This window comes from Tauraco erythrolophus, chromosome 18 (genome assembly GCF_009769465.1).
Source record: "Tauraco erythrolophus isolate bTauEry1 chromosome 18, bTauEry1.pri, whole genome shotgun sequence".
Lineage (NCBI taxonomy): Eukaryota > Metazoa > Chordata > Aves > Musophagiformes > Musophagidae > Tauraco > Tauraco erythrolophus.
The window spans coordinates 7,541,888-7,564,413 of NC_141482.1; the positions used below are offsets into that span (position 1 = coordinate 7,541,888).

At 41.0% G+C, this 22,526-nt stretch overlaps 1 protein-coding gene across 1 annotated transcript in view; it reads left to right on the forward strand.

The window, feature by feature from the left end:
• The window catches only part of EYA2 (EYA transcriptional coactivator and phosphatase 2), a 99,824-nt gene that overhangs the window by 54,632 nt on the left and 22,666 nt on the right, over positions 1-22,526 (forward strand). Inside the window, exons 6-9 of the mRNA XM_086622701.1 lie at positions 11,617-11,684; positions 13,583-13,760; positions 15,411-15,538; positions 16,039-16,122. Coding sequence (XP_086478827.1) covers positions 11,617-11,684; positions 13,583-13,760; positions 15,411-15,538; positions 16,039-16,122 — 458 coding nt within the window. The remainder of the gene's footprint in view (positions 1-11,616; positions 11,685-13,582; positions 13,761-15,410; positions 15,539-16,038; positions 16,123-22,526) is intronic.

The window sequence follows — 22,526 nt, forward strand, 5'->3', positions numbered from 1 at the left end:
CCCAAACAACATCTGAGGTTAGGTATGAGAAGTATATTGTGCTTTTTAGCACACATTTTTCTAAGTTTGTATTTTCCGATAATTTAGCAGTTCAATGATTTACTAAGACTTTTGGAAAAATTATTATTCAGCAATAGAAACTGAACATAAGACACAAAGATTGTATTCATTGTATTCAACTTCTGCCCTAAAGAGCTTACTGAGAAACCTGCTTGTTGTTGCAGAGGGTCGGAGAGAAATCTTTGGAATATGATAAACTTATCATTTAATGAGCAATGTAAAACAAAAAGAGAAAACTGTGCCAGCACGTTAACTGCCATAGGAAACCATCAGCGATGCAGAGCGCGCAGCAGCAGCCAGCTTATAGAGCATTTCCTGTGGTCCATGAGCATGTCTTACCCCTTTATTGCGCATCAGGACATCTCCTCTCAGCTTGTCATTAATTCCTAGACAATGCCTTGCTCTTCAGTTATTATTGCTAAAATGACAACTGGTATGAAACTATGAAGTTGCACAACAGTTAGAACTGTGGCCAAAGACCACTGTGGATACTGTCATTGGGCAGGAAAAGATTTGACTGCTTTTTTTTTTTTTTTTTTAATATCCAAATCCATCTACCACAAAATACTTTTTACATTACAAAGGAAAATTCAGTTATGTAACAGGGATAACTTTCCTTTGCCAAGGAATTGCAAAGCAGTATTGAGTTCAGTACAGATATAAATTTTGGGCCAAAGACCTACGCAGTGAAATTCTTTGCTACTGCTGAGCATTTATTTTCTTTGTGGAGTCCATACTGATCAGCTGTGAAATAATGAATGAATAGGAAGCAGCATTTCTTCTGTGCAACACTGATTTGAAATGAACTAATTATATATGTTGCTTATGTTTGTGGAATGAATTGCTTATGAATTGTTCTCCTGGCATGAGACCAAGTAAAATTGAATATTTAATCAATTGAAATGTTTTCTTATGCTGGAAACATTTTGGCTCTTGTTAATGTGTGGATAATCCAGATAGATTTTTTTTTTTTTTTTTCCAAGACATGCCTCAATTTCTTGCAATTGTGTGCCAGTTTGTGTTACATATTTAATATGAGCTCTTAAATATCTATTTGGCATGAATAGTTGACTCTGCATGCATTAATATTGCAAAGAAAGTGGCATGTTTAATTTTAAGCTTGATTCTTTAAGTATTTAGTGATGAAATGTGTGAGAAGGGGAAACTTCAGTCTACACTTGAGAAATGTGGATCACACTTTGGCATACAGATAGTGAATCCATCTGAGGTCTCAGAAGATAAAGGAGAGCAAGAACATGTTCTCAGCAAATTGTCACTCAAATGCCTCAGATTCATAAAATTAAAACCCCAGTAGAAAATGAGTAGTCTCTTTCAAAAGCTTCTGCTTTACAGCTGGTTTGCATTAGTTGCAGTCTAAAACTGTGGCAGCAAAGCTGTGCTCCACTCTGTGGTGAGTTCAGCGGGGAGAGGCCTCTCTTCAGGAGGGGTCAGACCTCGCTTTTTACAGCGTAGATACAAGGTTCCTCAAAATAACAGTACAGTCTCCCTTTCAAAGATCTTTAAACACCAGGAGCTGACCATGCTACACTTGCTTTGTTTTAAAATGAGCTATCTTACAGGAGAGGAAAGTCAAGGGGAGAGGCAAAGGTGTTGACAGTGATGCACTGTAAGCCACAAGGCTCTGTGCTACTGCTACCCAAGGAGAAAGCCCTGCTCTAACTTCTCCCATTTACTGTTTTTTTTGAGATTCCATACAGAACTCATTCCTTGGTCATTATTAAACAAGGAGGAAATTGGGAAGAGGATATGCTATTGGAAGGAGTAGACATCAGGGTGGATGATCCCGAAGTTAGGAGAGCAAATGTGTGTTTGCAAGAGAGAAATGAGCTGACAAATCATCTGTGACTTCTGCTCTGTCCGGGCTCATCAGGGCTTTGTTGTCAATGTCTTTGTCCTGAGGAACACCAGGGTTTATGGTGAGGCTTAAAGCTTGTGTAGGGACACAAGTTCTTATGGCTGAGAAGCACCCATGTAAAATCAGAAGTAACAGCAGAATTATACTAACTGTAGAGATGATGGTGGTACAGCCAAACCCAGAAATCTCTGAGACAGAGCATTTACTTTGGAGATATCTCGTGTCTGCTGAGATGCTCAAGAGGAGGTTTCATCAGAGGGATGTGTGGAGGAGGGCTCTGCCCACACCCAGCTGCCTGCTGTGAAGGGCTGGCTTGATTCTTCTAGCTTGTTCCCTATGTTTCACAGTGACTGTCCAAATCTCTGTGCTTAAGAACTACCACAGGTAGTTTTAGAAGGATGTGTTTGAGTGCAAGACAAGGCATTGGTTCACAGCATGAAGCATTGGATGAAATTCAGTGGTTGTCCTGCAGAAAAGGTCAGACGGTATCCATAAAGTCTAGCTGGCTGTCTGGATGTTCTCACTGAAACAAAATGCAGGAGTGACGCCTAATGATGGTGATGATGCTGTTTGTACATCATCACTGCAACTATGAGCCTTGCCTTGTGGATTAATTAGGGTAGATAAAAAGTTAGGAAAAGCATAAAGGAATAATAATAATCTGCATTAGAAGCAGTAATCTAAGTATCTTGACCTCCTATCCAGTGTCAAAGGTTTTGGAGGAATTGCAGAAAATTAGTATTTTGAAACATTAGTTTTGCAAATATTTAGGAGGAACTCTTTTCCTCAATGTGAAGAGCAATGCGGGAGGAAGCTTGAGAGTTTTGTTTGACTGGCAGAGATGGCATCAGGCTGGCAGAGATGGCATCAGGAAGATGGAAGCAGAGAAGAAAGGAGTGACATTTCCCCAACCTGCTGCTTCAGCATCTTGGGAATATTTGTGGAGCTCAGATAGAATACTCAAAACATGGGTTAATGAGCAAAATCAGCATAGAAAACAGTCACAGAGATGTTTGGATGTCACAAAGACTTCTGTTTGTGTTTTATTTTCATCATTTTTGTAGGATGTAAAAAAAAAAGCATAAGATGGTAACAGCTTGAGAAGTTATGAACTTGATATTCAGCCTATAGCACAGTTGGCATAGAATATGCTAAAATGTTATAGAGCTTCACTGAATAATTGATTCAGTATGCCTAATAATGTTTTCTTGAAAATACCTAGAAGGCAATAGAAGAGCTAGTCTAAAATTACATATAAAAATCTATAAGAAACATCATCCCTGCCTAGTCAAGCACTTGAAAGTTCAGAAACATCAGATTCATGGTGCTGTTGTGGTGTTTGTTCTGCTCTCTGTTGTGTCTCATTTCCAGGCGCTGTGTGAGGTGATGCTCTAGTGAAAAAGTAGAATGCAGACACACAGTCTAAGACTGGGATGGTGTTCGTGGACAAATAAGGTCTGATCTGCTTCAGTTAGCACAGGCTGTGCAACTCGGGAGTTTCTTAGCTGCTGTGCTGGCATGGGATAATGCTCTTGTGTGGGCTTTTTTATATGTAATTTTGCTGCACTTTCACTTGGCAGGGTTTAAACACTGAAACTTCTGCACTACAGTACTGTGACCTCTAGAAGTATGAGAATACCTGCGCTGTCTGAAGAAGAGTCCATTGACCGTTACTAAAGATAAAAAGAGGATATAGACTTGACTTAGAAAGGTTGTGACTGGCAGATTAATTGAAGCTGACAATACAATACTAGGGCAAAGATCACTTTTATCTTGTTTCTTATACTTTTCTCTGAGCATCCACTGTTGGCCACTGTTGTGGTTTTTTTTTTTTTTCCTGGAGGCACTGCAGTACTGAAGCAGTGCATAGAGGGGCTGGAAAAGCCTTGGGGCACATGCCTGGCTCTAGAGCGTTCAGTAGAGAGTTACCATGATCCTAGGCGATGGGTCGAAGAGTGGAGACACACTGTCCAGATCACTCTTTTCTTTTCCATTGGTATTTAGAGATTCACCTTACTTAAGGGGAAGGGAATTGCTAAACATTTGGCTGCGCTCACAGGCCAGATTTTTATCCCCAATTGCATGACAGCAGATGTTACAGGGCTAGTTAGATTTTAATGCTGACCTGGGAACTGGAATCTCACAGCCACTAAACAACACCAGAGGTGGCAAATCCAGCTTTCGTTTATCTTGTCTTTTTATCTGTCAGAGGAGGATTGTGTCCAGTATGAAGCTGCAGCTGGAGGAATCTTTAATCTTTGATGTCTATGGAGTCACCCATATAAAGTCAGTTTTGCTGGTTGCTTTTTCAACAAGGGATTGCACAGAAACAATCTAAGTCATTGTTGTAAGGATGTTCGCTTTTTGGTCCAAAACATTTCCTTGTGATTTGTTTTTGAAGACAATCCAGTGTGATTTCCTTCTATAGCTGCAGCATCATTTGGTAGGAGTGGTTAAAAGGAACACTTTCTCAAAATATAATAAAACCTAATTGCTTTCCCATGGTTCAAATCCTGAGAGTAAATATAAACCAACCCAGCACTTTCAACACCATTGTTGAGTGGGATTGAGCTGTGCAGGTGACCAGGCTCAAAACGGTGGTAAAAGCCAGGCCCTTAAAACTGCTCTGGTCATCACTTGTTAAAGCTCTTTGAGGCTCTGTGGGTTGAGCACTCCCAGAAGCAGGCAGCAGGGGAAGAGCTTTGACTCAGAAAAACTGTGCCGTTAAATGTGTTTGACATCAGCATTCAGAGTGCCCTCAAACACCTGGTCAGGCTAGCAGGACTGAATGAGTGTCGTGGTTTTAGGCTGATCTAGCAACTAAAACTCACACAGTCTCTCCTTCTCCAGTAAAGTAGAGAGGAGAGGGAATAAGAAAAAAAAAAAAAAACAAACAAAGGGACTGAGGGTTGAGACAGGAACAGAGGGAGCACCCACCAACCATGGTCCCGGGCAAACCAGACAGGGCTTTCTCAAAGCAAAAGAGTTTATTAATGATTACTTAGAAGGACAAAGGGAAACAGAAAAACCGATTACTTGAGAGGACAGAAAGAAACAGAACCAGATCTTAAAACCGACACCTTCCCCCCCCCCTTTCCTTTTCCTCCCGGCTCTACCTCCCCCCAGCAGCACAGGGGGCAGGGACTGGGGGGGTGCAGGTCATTTCATTCCGTGCTGTTACTGCTGCTTCTTTCTTAAAGGAGAAGGAGTCCTTACACCCTTTTCCCCTGCTCCAATGGATCCCCTACCCACGAGGAAAAATCCACAAACTTCTCCAGCGTGAGTCCAGCCCACTGGAAACAATCCTCCCCACAGATTGCTCCGGTGTGGGCTTTACCACAGTCTCGGGTACTTAGGGAGCTGTAGCCACTTGCTCCGGCGTGGGTCGTCACGCAGGCTCCAGATGCCTCTCTGCCTTGTCGTGCACCCCAACACGACCATCCTCGGGCTCAGGCATCTTCTCCCCACGGGCTGCGAGTGGGTCTCTGCTCCACCGAGGCCATCCTGGTTGCAGGGGGGGCCGCCTGCTATCTCACCATCAGCCGCAGGGGAAACTCAGCTCCGGCACACCTCCTCCCGCTCCATCCTCACTGACCTGCTGTCGATGCGGCTGTTTCTCTCAGATCTCAGTCCTCTCCAGGTGAACTCAGCCCAGTGGGCACCCGGGAGTGGGGTGCCCCCGAGTTTCCCAGCTGGCTCCGCCGCCGCCATCCTCCGTGGGTGGCGCTGGCCCGACGCAGGCAGCTGCCCGGCCGGGAGCCAGGGAGCGGGGGCAGTGCCCTCCTCCCTTCTCTGCTCGATCCTGGGTGAAGCACCTTTTCCGGTCCCTTTGTCCTGACTTAAATAGGGCAATTCGCAGAGGCGCCCTATTGGCTCAACCCCGAGGGGGATGGCAGTCTGACCTGGTGGCCAGAACTAAGCCTAACCCGGTTCCAAAACCGGGGAGGTCGCAGGGAGCAAAAATCCCTCTCCTGCCACCAGAACCACCCCCCCCCCCCATCAAACCATGACAATGAGACTGTAGTGAGAGACGAACGGACATATTTTAAGTGGGTTGCGTATTGGCTGGCATTATCCGCAGGAGGTGTTCGTATGCTTCTGGGAGCAATGTCCTTTAACAGACACTGCTGATGTCAAGTGCTGTAACATTGTAGAATCATGCTTTTCATCTGGGTTGCCATAGCGTGCTCTTGCCTATACTGGCTGAGCCCTTCCAGACAGAAATGCAAGACTGATTTTGGGGAAGAGTTCATTATACCTAATGGCAAACAGTTGAGCAATATGCTGCAAAGTACATATGGGTTGAGTTTTTCTTCTCCTTTAACAGGGCAGATAGTCTTGAAATACCTCCACAGCTGACAGCCATGCAACATTTTATGAGTTTCCTTGCCTAATAAATGCAGGCAGATGTTGTAGGATTTGGAACCTTACAAGGCACTGGAGTATAGCTGGTGGGAGGTAATTTTGATGAGTGCTTAACCTCTCACTAAAAAAGTAGCAGCTTGAAGAAGGTAATATTTACTGCAGGAAACATTAGCTTGTCAGAGAGCTAAAGCACTGCAAAGAACCTTTCTGAATGACCATGCAAGTCTTCAGCCAGATGTTCTTTGTAGCACAGAGTAATGCACGCTCTGCTGGGAGTTAGACTAAGGCCTTTCCTTGCGTCACTCAACAGTCAACGTTGTTTCCTGTAGGAAAACAGCTTGCTGATGCAAGAATACACAAGCCATTATGTGCAAGCTTGTAAAATACCATGCAATTCAGCTGAAGCCTGTAGGTATTTATCTTATTAGTGCTATGTAATCAAATAATCCTTTGAGAGAACTCTCCCTGGAACCACTGTGCAATTCATCTACAAGGTAGAGGAAACGCTTGGGTCTAACCTTTGCTGTTCTATTTCGGGCCTATTCAGCAGTGCCCATGGTAGCCACCCTCTGAACACCCTCATGTCAGTCGTGTTCCATCTTTTGGGTGTTCGTGGCCTCACAATTGCTGCTGGTTACCCAAAGAGCTGTGATAAATGCTCTGCTGTCCACTTGTGTTGAACCTGGCTATCTCCTCCTCTGAGCGTTGAGTGTTTCATTGAGTATTTGAAGTGCAAACCATCAGTTCTTCTAAATATAGCAGCTTATTCTCTTTTGAGCAGCACAGGAGACTTGGAGAACACCTCTCTGATGTCAAGGCCCCTCTGACCTGTGAAATGCAAGGACATAAACCTGATTTTCAAAGCTTGCTGTGGTGTTGATCTGAACTATACCACAGACCCATCCTGTCCCTGTAATCACAACTCCCTAAGACACCCATACTCCTATGTCATACTGTGTATTCATAAACTGGAAGAAAACTTTTTTTAGCAATGCCAGAGCTTAGTTCTGAAGATTTTGAAAATAACTGTGAATATTTCCTTATTTTGTTTACTTGCTCTTACCTGGAAAGAAAGGGAAGAAATGCAGCCTGTTATTGCAGTGACTGAAAGACAGAAAGGGAGAAGCTGAGAGGAAGGAGAAGCTGGGATGAAAGTTTTTGCAGGAGCGCAGTCCAGATCACACACCATTGAATTTATCATTGACCATGGTATAGATTTTAAAATACTTGAATCAAAAAGGGAATGAGGGGAAAATAGCAAATGAAATCCATCTGTATGAGAACAGGATATACCATCAATCAGCTCACAAAGAGTTTCTCTATGCGTGTTGCCCTTGGACACTCATACAGAGAAGGGCCACATCTACTTACCAAGGAAAAGCCGTGGCACTGAATGTGTACAGCACATGCATCCCTTTTATGCGGTGTCTTTTCATGCAAGTGTGTTTGTGATATACGTACTTTACAGGGGCATTTACAGTACCATACATCTGAAGAGCTATCCTTCTCTAGAGTCCAGATTGTTTTATTACCAGCTAAATGTTCTTTAAGCTACCTGTGAATGAGGGCATTGTGACATTTAGCAACTGATTTGATTGAAAACAGATGTGAACCATATTCCATATGGAGAAGATCCAAAAGGAGAGATCCTAGGCTTGTTTCTGATTCGCAAGTAGGAGTTTGAATGCAATTACTTGGCATTGAGCTACCAAGATAGATGGAAACAAATCAGTTGCTTACATATCTACAGTAATACAAATGTAAAATCAGCTGCAGTTTGAGATAGTGCACTGTCTTCAGGGGTCAGGAAAAAAGGCTAATATATTATATGAAAGCAAAAGTCATGTGGAAATGGGCAGTATCCACTGAGAAGTGGGAGGGGGACAGGCATTTGTGGACATTGCTTACCAAGAGGCTTTCTAGGCGTGCCCTGTTCCACATAAGCACTGCTTTCTAATGTCATTCCAGTCTCTCTCTGAATATTACAAGGAGTGCTATTACCTGGGAAAGCATTTGAAAAAAATGGTTACATGGGGAATAGGGCTAGATTGATAATGCCAGTATGCAAGGTCTGTTGATAATTTTCCAACATTTCTTGAGTGTAAGGTTTACTGATACAAAACTGAAATTGCACATGGCAAAATTCATTTTATTATGGAAATGTTTATTTCTTATCAACAACTTAAAGAGGAAAAACAAACATTAAGGGCCAGGTCTGAACTGAATTCTACAAGGCTGCTCACAGAAACTGTAAGTAGCAGGCTTCATTCTCGGCTCATGAAGAGAGTGTTTATCCTTGTCTTCATCACTGTGGTGCTTGTTTGTTTTCCTTACATTTGAACTGCTTGTGCATCATTGAAAACATGGTCTCTCCAGTCTAGCCTGTAAAGTGGAACAGCTGTAGTCCCCAAGACAAAGGTTGATGTTGAAATGAAATGTTTCTGAACCTTGAATCTTCAAGAACTTTATTTTCCATGCAGATAATTGATTATTTTTTTTCTCCCAGCTTTTCATCCTTGTTCAGCTGGGAAGATTTTCCAAGTTTTTACTAGCTTTGGTTGTTTGGTTGTCTGAAGTGTCTTCATCTGTAACTATTCTGCTATAACAATATTGAGCTGCCAAGAGATACTGAGCTTAGCAGCTCTCGGGTTGCATTATCTGAATGCAGTGCTGAAGGGGCAGAAGAAGATGGTTGTGTTTGATCTCAGTTTAGACAAATTATGCTCAAATGAAACTCCTTCTTGGTCAGGATACAATGACAGGGGCCAGAATTGGTGAAAAACCTGAGTTGCCAAAATCTGTTCCCAGGCCTGTTGAACTTCAGGTTATAGGAAATACCAGTCTTAAGTACTTTTACAAGTATTTAAATATGCAGGTAAAAAATCAGGAGATTTAGTTTCTGTCTCTGCACCACAGTACTTCCTTTTGAAAATCCCCTGGGCAGAGGGAGTGAGACTGCAGCAGCCTGTAGGGACACCTGAACTTGGACCTGAGGTAGTTCAGCTAAAATAGGATAAAATGCATTCTACAAAACCACAGTGTAAAATCCACCACACAGAGTCTAGTCACAATGTACTGTGGGAAGCTATGGAGCGCGAGTCATTCCCTATCCTCTCACCCCTACGTTTCTACCCTTTTCTCCCTGCTCACAAACCTGCCCTGTGTGTGCATGAACACACTCACTTTGCACAGCTGGTGCAAGGTTCAGAGTAAGTTCATTCCAATTGTGCAGATCTCTCCTTTTTAGAATTCTCTGTTTGGAAACCAGGAATATATGGTATCATGTGCAGGTAGCACAGCAATAAACATGTTCTCATCACAATTTACACATAAAGTGTGAGTCCCTCGAGGTAACTCATCCCCCTCTTGACAGCTTTAATAAAGGATGATGGATTGTTTCTAAATGACAGTTTAGGAAGATGAAAAATTCCCCCCTGTATTGTTTTGAGCTCTGGTGTACAAGAGCTGTTTTGTGTTCTGTGAAAGTTGTTTTTGCCTGTAAGCGCTGAGGCTCTGTTACTCCCCTTCACAGTGGTGAGAAATGTTTAGTTACCACAGGAATATATTCATCCTGCTGCGTACTCGTGGCTTTTTGAAAAACTGCAGAAAAGCAATGCCTAGTATGGGCAGGAGGTGGGGAAATGCCCATAGCTCAATGCATTGCTGTCTTCGGGATGCTGCTCTGGGCAGTCTCCCCATATGGGTTATGGGAAGGAGGAGGGATTGGATACTAATCCACCCAGAGTTGCTTCTGAGGAGTGAATACGAGGAAGAGGCATCACCTGAACCACCTGTGCTGGCTCAGCTCTCCAGCCAGCACGTGCAGGGGGCTTGGGGAGACCCAGGGCTCCAGGTACCTGACAGTCACCTGCACCTTCTTTACCCCCTCTCTGCCCTTTTCTTTTTAAAGGGTACATGTGGCAGCAAATTAGTTCTGGAGGGCAGTCCTCCTCCTCGTTTCTTTTTGTCTTGAGATTTATTTCGCAGTGCGTGTGCTTTGTAGCTGCACTTGGCAGAGTGGAGTTTGTTCAGCTGTCCATTCCCTAGCTAATCTGGCGTCTTAAAATAAAAACAAGCAAGTGGATCTTTGGAGAAAGGTTGCCACATGAAGATGTGCAGGGAGTCATATGGTTAAAACCACACTGCTCAAAGTCATTCACATGGTAAGAAACCAGATACGAAAAAAAGGCTGAGTGCCTGATTAGGGCTTAGGCTGGCAGGGTACATCGAGGTGACAAAATGAAGCCAAGGCAAGAGCCCGCTGTAGTCATGCAGCACCAAAAATCGCACCTCTTTAACTGTGGAAGTAGAGTCTGAGTGCTCTTTGGAGCTCGTCACCTTCCATTAGGATGGAATATGGCATAGTCTAGCTTTTGCTTTCTGTATATGAACAGCCAGCCCTTGGAGCAAGCACTGTTGCAAAACACTGGAAGAAGATTTTTAGTATAGATTCTCATCAAACCACCCAAACTCAAGAGGAAATTCTCCACCCATGTGAAATGGAAAATTTTGAAATAGAAACAGCATGGACTGGAGTTAAATCAAGGCTAGAATTTGCCAGGGGTGCAGGATCCAGGGGATGGGAAGGTTGCAGCTCTCCTACCACTTCCGTGGTGGGATGCGGAGAAGGACTGTCCCTGTATGTCTTGTCTGAACCTTTACTTCTCCACCCATAAAGTTTTTGGAGTAATGCTTTCTCCAGCTAAGGAGGCCTGGCTGGACATCAGCTGCTTCATTTGGGACAGAACCATGTAAAACTCACCTGTCCATACTTTTTCTTCCTAATATCCCAAGATGAAGCAATGTTTTTGCTCCCTGCTGTCCCAGAAATCTTAGCAATATTGTTCTTATGTGTGGAATATCAATACCAGGGAACAAATTTTGAAAGTCGTCTAAAAATCCCCAGGTACCTGGTCTCTGAGGACAGATTCCAAGACATATCTAGGCATTAAACTGTGGTTGTATATGTAATTTGAGGGGTTTTCCTGTAGGGGATGATGATAAAAAACATTCTTCCATTATTTACTGGAAAAAGAAGTAACTGAATTTTCAATTTGGGTTGAATCCTTGCTTTCCAGCTTTGTTTCCCAGCTCCATAAGTGTTTGAGTGTATGTAATGGTTGTCATTCAGTGCCTTTCAGTAAGCAGACCTCAGTAATAGCCCTAAGTCTTTATAGCCTATCTTTGTCAAGATTTGTGATAGACTTTTTTCTAGTGATCCGGTACTTTACTTCCTGTTGGAAATTATTTGTATTGATATATTCTGTTACTTTGATTGTTAATGTGTTTTATGACCATTATATTCTTTCCCTCAGGCACAACAGGGATTTACCAGGGAGCCAATGGCCTGACAAATTCTGCAGGATTCAGTGCCGTGCATCAGGTACGGTTCAGCATTTATTAGCAACCTTGTCACTTATTTTAAACACTTGGAAGATTAGTAGATCAGAGAGATTATTGTGGTGTTTACATATATTTAAAGAAGGTACTGCCACGTGTTTTGCTGAACACCGTTCTGCTCTACTCCTGCGGCCTGTCCATTTGCTTGACTTCTAGGTATCTTGATTAATTTTAAGATGCGTGTATCAATAATACACATGCTTGCACAGAGTGCAGTGCTTGCAGGAGGAGGATGCCCTGGCAATCTCTGCTGTGCTGCTGTAGGAGTGCCAAGAGTTTCATCATTACTCTGCCATCTTACAACTTTCAGATATGTTTTCCATCCTCTACAGAGAGCTCCGCTTCTAGGATCCTGTCATCTGCTGTCTTGGCACTGTGTAATAAACATGAACAATTTGATGAGGCGTTGGCAGGCCCTGATGAATATTGAGCCATCTGAGCTGTCTGTGGGCTTCCTTCTTTGAGAATACACCTGTCTGCAGGCTTCATGCTTCAGATACCATGATAAATGTGTGTGTATAAATAAACAGCATGCATATATACACAAGACAGATGTTTTTCAGTAGCAAATGGCTCTTCTTGATTGGACTAAACAAATGAGTACACTGTCCCAGAAAATGTGTTTTGATTGGCCAATCATTTCAATTCCTTGTTTGTAAGGTGATTGTATTTTTAATGACAACAGTGGGCATTTACTTTATGACTTCAGTTTTGGCTAAAAACATCAGTGTTTGCTGATGGAAGTGCATTTGATTGAAGTATGGAGCTCACCTAAAAAGGGGAAAAATAATTGGTCTGGTTTTATTATTTTGTGATATTCTTGAAGAGAAAACAATGAAATTTGCTCATTTTTCAGTTTAATTGTTATTATGACAACTTGAGTCTTTGTTCTTGAGAGTTCCCTGATGACTGAAAGTTAATGAAATAGCTGTGTCACAGACAAAGATATAAGCTGTTAAGGAGGAAAATGGTTTTAATCTTTCTAAAGACTATTTATTATTTAGTTTTATTTAACACCAGAGACAAAATAGCATTTCTGAGGAACTAACAACGGTTTGCTGAAAGACAATCCCAAACCTTTTATGTTTTAATTGTCCCGAGATAAGTGTTCTAATCTATTCCAGTGTCTTGCTTCTCACATGTGAGGATAATGGTATTAAGTTCGTGTGGGAGCCTTAAAATCAAGACAAAGGGTTTTGTCATACCTTAGCTCCCTAAGGTCACTTGCACCCTGTATTTTTAGTTAACTTTTCTGTATATGGGAAAGATCACTCAGACATTTAGTTATTGCTGGGATAGTAGAACAGTCTCAACTGTGAACACTTCCGCAAAACAGTTGCTACTTTTTTTTCCCTTCATCTTTGTAACCTATTCTAACAGCTGATCGGAAAATGTTGCTGATGATGGGAAAATGCAGCCTGTTTTGCCCCTTCACTCATGCAATTCTGTTCTTCTAATTTCTTAGGTATTTTATTGTTTACAGAGACCGTGTGTTCCATCATGGCCCTTTTCAAAAAGCCACCCCACTCCACTCTTATATAAAATTGTTGAACTCGATAATACAAAATGTGTCAGTTAATAATTAATTATTAATTAATTAATACAAAATGTATCAGCTGATAATTAAAATCCTGTAGAAAAAGCAGAACTCGCCTGATTTCTGAACTCTTGTTGATTATTTGATCTTACTAAAATAGGAGTATATTTGGGAGAAGCAGAAATGTAATTTTGTAAGTGAATGAAACATGATTCTTTAGTGAAATATTCCTGAGCCATGACTTGCTGCATGCATACATAACAATGCCTTTGTGATGCCTTATAACATAAGTGGTGCTTTATAAAATAAAACAGAAGTTAGATGTTTCTTTTTTTTCCGCAAAGGAATATTCATCATATCCAAGCTTTCCTCAAAGCCAGTACTCACAGTATTACAGCTCCTCCTACAACTCTCCATATGTGTCTGCAAACAGCATCAGCCCCTCAGCCATCCCAACCTCCACTTACTCGCTGCAAGAGTCTTCTCACAATATCACCAGTCAGAGCACAGAATCGCTGTCTGGTAGGTGCATCTCTTCTGTTTTCAGTTTGGCAGTCGCAGCCACCTGTAGACATAAATGCTATAACCTTGTTGTTGGAATTTTTTTAAAATGCATATATTTACATGGATCAATCAGATTTTGTAGCACTTAACAGTTCTGCTTACACAGTGCAACCCATGATTTTGGGAAGAGATTAGGACATCCAAGCTCTCTAAAACCATACTGTGTTATTTTCATGAATATGCGAGGTTTGAGCTCCTCTAAAGGTGGTACAGAAAGAGAAAACAATTACAGACAAAACCCAGATCAGTACTGAGGGCTAACGTGGGTAGCAGCGAGTTCAAAACAAACAGCCATGCTCTGAAAAAGCCCTGGAGTTTCCTGAGTATCTGATGACTTCTTAGCCCATGTCTCTGTCAAGGTTTATATTCACCTCTTAACAACAACGTGTAGTGTATGCATTCACTAATAAGTACATCAAGAAAAAGTCATTCTTTAGTGAAAGTCACTCTAAAAATTCAACACAAACTGTTTGTCTAAGTTGAAAGTTCAAGATTAATTCTACACAAAAAGGCTTCAAAATTTGTGGCCTCTCTTTGCTTAATTTTTAAAGTCTCAAAGCTTAAATGGTTTGTAGAATTACTGACAGATGATGATCCTCCAATGTACTGTTCAAGTACAATCTTCAGATATCACTTCCCTACTAAAGTTTTCATTGGCGTGCAATAACATTATATAAAAACGCCACGTAATTTGTGGATGATCACAGTATACGCCCATTGTAGGTCTGCTGACTTATGAAACAAATCTGAACATCTGTGGTTGCTCTAAAAGAAAAATAAACTAATACTGGTTTTTAAAGAGAAGTGATCACAGATTGCTCTAAAAGCAGTCGGAGGATTTTCTGTTCCTTAGATCTTATCTCAGCCTTTTTGAGAACGGGTGATTTCAAAAAGGCTTGTTAGGCACAATCCAAACTTCTCTGAAGAAGAATATGGTTATTCTAGGAAGCTGGAGAGGCCACAACTTAGCAAGGTGAAAAGAAAAATATGTTTGAAAAGGATTTGTAATGGTAAGGTAAGTGAAATCCAGACAGGTTTATGAAACTCAAGCCAATCAAAACAGATACTTTATACAAGGGAAGTTCACCTTTGACTGTCTCTTCTCAGTTATTTCTAAACTACTATCTTCTGTGAAATGGAATATGGCTAAACAGGCTAGTTCTATATTTTTAAATAAAAGTTGATGTTGAAAGTATATTTTTAATCACAAGTATTCATCAAATTTAAGACAAAAAAAATCAGAAGTTGAATTGGTCTTGATTTCCTTTTCCATTGCCTTTCGAATTTCTCTTCTGAAAAGCAGAGCAGGGAGTAAAATTCAAAAAGCTGTTTTTTGTCAGTGAAGAATGTGGTAAGGTTTTTGAAGTGACGTATCCATTTTAAAATGTTATATTTACAGTCTTGATGATTTTTGAAATTGTTTTAACAAATCTTAGGAGTTAAAAGTTATTTCTCTAACAATATCAGCTCTTGACATGAAAAGAGTAAGATTTTCTGATGATGTTTTCACAATGTTTCTGGTGTTCTCCATTAAAAAGTTTCATGCTTTAATTACAATGATACAGTGCAAAATTTAAATTTACAATGGAATTTCTTTTTTCATAATAGGGGAATATTCAACACCACCAGCAAAAGATATAGAAACAGACAGACATCACAGAGGGTCAGATGGCAAGGTGCGAGCCCGGTCAAAAAGAAGCAACGATCCTTCCCCTACTGCTGACAGTGAGATTGAGGTAATTAATTTATATTCCCTTAGTAAATCCAGCAAGGATAAACAGTTGCGTCTATTAGAAAATTCCACCATCGGACTGTGAGTTGTAAGAGCCAGAATAAAATCAGTAATATAACTGGAGCCTACAGACTCCAGGGTAGTCAAAGTAATTGCTCAATTTCTATATTATCAGCATCTCAAACTGTTATTTGTATGTACGTTGGTGGTTTTTTTTTCCTTTTTATAAGCCTTTTGGTTCGTTCCCCTGATTTGACATTCAACAGGGGATTTCTGTGGTGGTTAGGAGAGCAGACTCCCAGGATGACCAGCACACACAAAATTCAAAAATTCCTGATGTTTTCTTTTGCCTGCTTCCACAAAGCATCTACAGTCAGTGCTCCAAATGAGTTTGAGATCTTAAAAGGCTCTAGTCCAACAGGACATATTTCCTGACTGAACGAATTCTTGCAATTGCTTAATATGTAACTATATTTCTCTTTTCCACCCTGTCTGTCATCACAGCGTGTGTTTGTGTGGGATTTGGATGAGACGATAATTATTTTTCACTCCTTACTCACGGGAACCTTTGCATCCAGATATGGGAAGGTAAAATTTAATTTTTTTAGCATTACTTCTTGTCCAGCCAAATTGCATCGGGAACTGTGGGGGCAGCTAATGAGACATATTTTCAAACAGATGCTGCTGATTTTATTCAGACACATTTGTATAAATACGTCCTGTGGTATTTCCTTCTAACATGTGAAAATTTAATTTACCTTCCTTTCATGTTGCAAGTAGCCCGTTATTCAAAAGCTTGTATTGTTCAGCTGCTGCTAGATCGGACACCAGGATGTTCTTTCAATGTCTGTCTTCTGCAAGAGCCTATCAAGCAGCCAGGCAGCGTTAACTCCAGCCCGAATGAGGCAACACGTTTTTTGTTAGACCAGTATTTTCTTATGAATCTCAGGCAACTTTTTAATAGAGATTTTATGTTGGTCTGTCTAGGTTGCCATGAATAATACTGCCTCTGCTTCCCACACAGCTGCTGAAGCCCACATTTTTAAGGGATTTTAGGAATTGTATCTTTAGCTATCCATACTTTAGATACCTGCTTGGAAATGCAGGCAGGTTTTTTTGGTAAATGTGGCTGAACAGACTGAACTTGGCTGCTAAGGAGAAGGTGCTGGCTTTTGGATTTAGTGCCATGTGCTTCAATTTCTTCCTAAGGCAGCTTTTTATGATAAACACTTAAGTCACTTTGCATTACAGAATGTCAAACACTTTTAAATGGGTAGGAAAAAAGACAATATCATTACCTAATTAAAGGTGGATGACTAGTTGGCAGCTGTTTCCACACATGGCTTTGAACAGTCAGCTTCATCAGGAGACTGGAAAATAACCCTGCTTCTCTCTAGAAAGCAGAAATATGATTTGACATCATTTCATGGCTTTACCAGCTGTACTTGTTTTACGATGGTTATAACAAGCTGAATGTGTAATTAGTAAGATAGATTTATTGTTTGCTGTTAGATGTGCACAGTTGTAAAGGATATAAAATGGTGTTTGTGGTGTGGAAGTCTACTGCAGCACTTGGAATTCTGCTAACACTTCTAACAGCACCCTCTGAAAACCAAGCACGTGTTTCCAAGCAGGGATTTATTCAGACCCATGTTGTACAAGGTAATTGAAGCGGTTACTTTTCCCAGGGAACATAATGAACGAGGCAGTCTGAAGTATACATGTGTAAGCTCAAGCCCACTGCCTGCAAAAAATAGAAAGAATTAGGCAGAAACAGGAAACATAAACTTACACTGCGTAGGTCTGCTATGTGGTCATGCTTAGCATTGGGTAGGGGCTGCAGTATGTGTATGGAGAATTGCCTTAATGGGCTGACTTTGTTCTAGCAAAAAAACTCTGAATCAGATGCCTTCATGTGCTGCCTTCTGCCCAAGTTGAGAGGGTGTGGAGTTGGCATCTGCTGCATGGGGGCAGTTGGTGATGGACTGAGGGCTGTGATGGAGCTGTGGAGGTGAGAAGCCCTGCCACCACAGTACCTGGGAGCTCTTGCTGGTGGGCTGCCATCTCTAGAGCAGGTGGTGTGGAGATGAAGGGGGTCAGGGAGTGGAGCCAGAAAGGGTTTATCAAAAGCACTCACCTGTGGCCAAGCTGTTGCCATTGGTCATGAGAGCAGAGCTAGGCCAAGACAGGGCACTTGTGAGCAGCAGCCTACAAAGGGGACTAGGGAGAGAAGAAAACAGGAAAATGGAAACTCAAGGGATTGTCTGCTTTGGAACGCCTTTAAAGGTACAAAATGACAAACTTCTGTTGGCTGTTTCCTTTACACAAAGGTAAAGAATAATACAAACAGGAATTTTTTTTTTGAATGAATCACTTTTTCTATTAAGTTACAACAGGCTCTTTGAGAAACTTCTTTAGAAGGACTTTTTTTGTAGTTCTTCATTTGTTTCATCAGTATTAAATTCCTCAGGGCTTTCCTATAAGGGAAATGGTTGCGTTATAAAAGTATTATAGGCTAACAGCTTGATCCAAAGACAACCAGAGGCTTTGGTGGGCTTTGGAACAGACCTTGAACCAAGAGGGAAATACAGCACACTCAGACAGACTGTCCTGGGAACCCTTAAATAGTAACACAATTCAAAAACGTTTAAGTGAGCAGAACTATCAAGTACAAGTGAAGCAGTGAGACAGAGATTAATAGTTTCAGAATCTCTTACTTGAATAATGTAGAAATAATCTCAAAGTAAATTCAATATCAAGGCCTAAAATTTTTTTTTTTTTTTGTCCATAATTGATCATAAAAGATTCATGCGCCTGTAATTAGACATGCACATGCTTTGAATTTAATCTCACACATGGAAGTCTTGGTTCTGTATGTCCTCCTCCAGAAAAAGTGTCGGTTTATATGATGGTCAGCATTCCCCTGACCAATGTTAATGTCCCAGTATCACCCTGTCTGTTGCACTAGTAGAGCTGCTCTGCAGCCACTCATAGAATTAATCTATAAAGTTGATCAAGCTGAAGAATAACATCTCTTTCTGGCCTGATTTTTCTAGGAAGAGAGGAGGAGGAACAACAACCATAGCTTCAGAGATTTGGGTCTAACCTCCTGGGTTCTTTAGCTACAAAGTCTCCAGTGGTTTTGCATGTTGCCCTTTCCTTGGTGATGACAGCAATAGGGAGCTGTCCAAAAAAAAAAATCTGATTTTTGAAAAAAAAAAAAAAAAGGAAAAAAAAGAAAGGGAAGAATTCACAAAAAGGATTATCAATTGTAGTTGTATTAATGCTTTAATGTATGTTTTCTGGCCTGGTTTCATGTGAAAATTCTCTTTGTTTGGTTTCTGAGGGAAACCTCTGTGGTCCTTGCCATAGATACATGCTCCTCGGAGCATGGACAGTTCATCTCAGATGTTTAGAAAATAATTTGCTCCCAGGATTAACAGAAGTTAAACCACAAAATTTACTGAAGGTTGAAGCATAAATGAATAGTCCAGCATAGGTTGCTCCTTTTTGTCCCTTCTGCCCAAACTCTTTGCTCTGTCCCGTGGACTACAGTCACCAGACATTTGGCCTTAATGTCTTTCCCATACGGTCGCTGCAGTATAACCTTTATAGTGGCGGTCAGTGGCCTGCAAATTCACATCTCCTTTTGCTTTCTTGCCTGTGGTTGAATGGATGCATACCTGCACAAACATACGGAGTCACGGTCTTAAGTGATCGGGGCAGCAAAGCTGTCAAACCCAAGGAAATCTCTCCACCCTTTGGTTTCTCAGCAGGAGGCCCTTTGACAAGAAAAGGCAAAAAAGAAAAAGTTCCATAGGCAGTTAACCCTGGATATTATGTTCAGAAGGATTTAGAAACCTGTTCTGCAGGCTTCTGATCACTGTATGGGTGCAGAATACTTACCATGTGCCTAGAGACTGCAACAGATGTAGACCATCATTATAGCTTAATGTACTGTCCACCCAGCCCTTTTAATCCCTTCAGGCATGTATAAAAGAGCTCCCATTCAACAGGAAGATGACTGCAGTCTTTACTGTGTCTGCAAAGATCTGCCCGCCAAATCACTGACTAAATATAATGGGAAAAACGGATCAAAATCCGTAACAGTGCTGCTGGGGTTTCACATGAGCTGGGTAAAAGTCAAGGGGCTTTGGCCATTTGTTTGAAGCAGCTAGTTGCAATACAGAGAGACTCTTGTGGTGGCATTAATTCAGACACAATAAAAAGAGATTGCATGCACTCCTGTGCCAAAAAAAATCGTGAGTCTATTCCCCTTTCCCTGACAGATATTTGCAAGCTTGTTCCATAGTCTGTGTTGTCAAAACATTAAAAATAAATTCTGCATCTCTTTCAGTCTGAGGAATTTTAAGTATTATATTGCAGATTCATTCTCATGCTTTTGAAGTACTAGCATCAAGAAAAAGGGGGCACTGGGTGTGTTGTTTTCCCTAGTTAAGGGGTATGTGTGGAGCTAATACCTTTTCTTAGTATTTTTTATCGTTCCCGGAACATGTGTTCTTGTTCTGTGTTGGTATGCTCCTTGGGATTTCAGTGTCAGAATGAATTGTGAGTAAAGTAGAATCTGGAGTTAAAATTCATCTTTACGTGCAAATTACTCTGGAACCAAATGGAAAGGATTTTATTTTAGCACTAACTTAAAAAACTGAATACATACACCAGTCTAAATTCTGGAATTGTGTTGGATCTTTATCAGTACTTTGACAATGTCTGCTGGTACTTGGCAGTTACAGTCTATAAAATTTCCTGTAAGATATACAGCAATTTCTGAGATTGTTCAGCATCTTGAATTGGCTTGAATTAAGAAAAAGATACTGCAAAAAATAATAAAGGACGTTATGTCCCAGTTTTAAATCAGTGTCATGCAAAGTAATGTAGGTTTGAGTTCACCATAGCTGAAAGGTGTTTAGATTGCCTGGATTATGTGTCCCTCTGAGCCTGGACTACGTGGTTGCTCTGCATGGAGTGGCCGCTGTGTCCGCTTTCAGTGGCGACTTGCAGTTTGCCTCATAGTTGCTTGATTGACATAGAGGCTTTTCTTCTGTGATTTTATTTTTTTTTTATTCCTTTTGCTTTTCAGAAGTGGCAACATGAGATCTATCCAAGTTGTAAGCAGACAGGTATCAGTGAGATAGAGACAGAGCATGCACTCAAGTTTCCAGCCTGTGCAAACATGGGCTCTGCCTCTCTCATGAGGGATTGCAGTGGCACAGGTATGTGAAGGACAAGGAGAGGGTCCTCCAACGGTAGCAGGGCCTCAAGACCTTTTGGACAGAGAGCTAAAGTTGCTGCTTGGCTCTGTTGAGGGCAGGACGTAAACATGATTTTCTAGCATTTCAAGCAAATGTCATAGCTGCTGGATGTTGGCTGTCTGTGAACTGGACTGTCTTGTTCTCACCAGAAATGATGATGTGGATCTAAGAAACCTTATTCCTCAGAAGTTTCACCGGCAGTTGTATGTTCTTACAAAAAGTTTTCCTTTAAGTGAATTACAATTTTCAATTAAAAAAAAAGTCATTGAAAAGTTCCTGCTTGGCTCTACTAGAGATCCTTGTAAAACCCTAAGGTTCTTTTTTTTATTATTATTTTTTTCCTGCCTTCATTGAATGCTTTAAGTAGCTTGTGCTTTTCCCTGCTTTGTTCTCTCACAGGACCCTAAAGCCAGGACCTGATTGAAACACCATAGGGATTTAATCAAATCTGATGGTGATTCATGCTTCTAATGGCTGAATCTGTCCTTTACTACTTTACAAACTGAGAAGGAATAAAACCCCATTTTATTGCTTGGCTGTTAAAAACTATTTGTAGAAGTTGCTAAGGTTCAAATCAAAAGCGCCTTCCCTTGAGAACTATTAGTTAATTCTAAGTGCCGTGGCGTCGCTTTTTTTTCTTCTTCTCTCGCTTGAGATGTGGCCTTATATCACTACTGCTGTTCAAACATCTGAGAGTTTTCCATTCCTTTGACAAACATGAGCCAAAGTGCTTAAGGACATCTGTTTATTTTATTTCTTTAACGAGAAAACCTTCCAATTTCTTACTGGCTCAGCTGTGTTTGTTTACATTTTGTTAGTCATATGTGTGGGGCACCTTGGGACGTTAAAAACCTGCAGAGGCCTATGCTGAGGGCTGCAAGCAGGCATCCTGGTCAGAAAGGCAGAATAAGCCCTTCCTAAGGAAAACACAGTCCTTGGAACTCCATAAAATAGATTTTCAAAACAAATAGAGCCTAATTCACTCAGTAGATCATGGATTAAGTCAAGATGAATACAATTTGGAAAGGATTTTCTGAGGAAGTTGGAGATTTTTTTACCCACTGGAGGCTAAACCTTGTGTTTAATGCCTTTTTAAGTTAAATTAAAAAAGCATTCAATCACTGCAGGTAATAAAAAAGTCTGTTACGTTAGACATTCTGCTATATCAATTATTAGTTCATTATTGGAGAGAAGGGAGTAAATAATTCCAGCCATTTGATTATTTCAAATGTGTATTTCGGGAGCAAACATCTGTGTTTATCATCTGTACTGGTTGATGAGAAGCAGCAGCAGAAACAGCAAAACCAGATCCACCACAGCTTAGGTGGTGGGCTTGGGAGATGCTCTGAGCTCGTGTAGATGTAACCTTTTGTACTAGAGCTTAGGTGAGCAGAGAGTTTTCTAAGCAAAGTGCATGTGTGCAATTTGGAAGTATTAAAGGATTATTTTTGACACAAAATATATATCAGAAACAATGCTGGATTGTCAAAAAGATGTGAGTAAAGGGAACCTGCTTTCAAGTATCGCTGAATCATAACTTGATTTTAAGGCAGAAGTAGTTTAAAAAAACAAAGAGACATAACTGGTGTTAGGAAGTTGCACGTGCAAAATATGCACTTGTGCCAAGGATTACACACCATAGTGTGTTTCCACCAAGCTTTCCAGGAGTGTTGTATTTTTCACAGAGCTATCAAGGTCTTACATATGCGGTGATTTTCC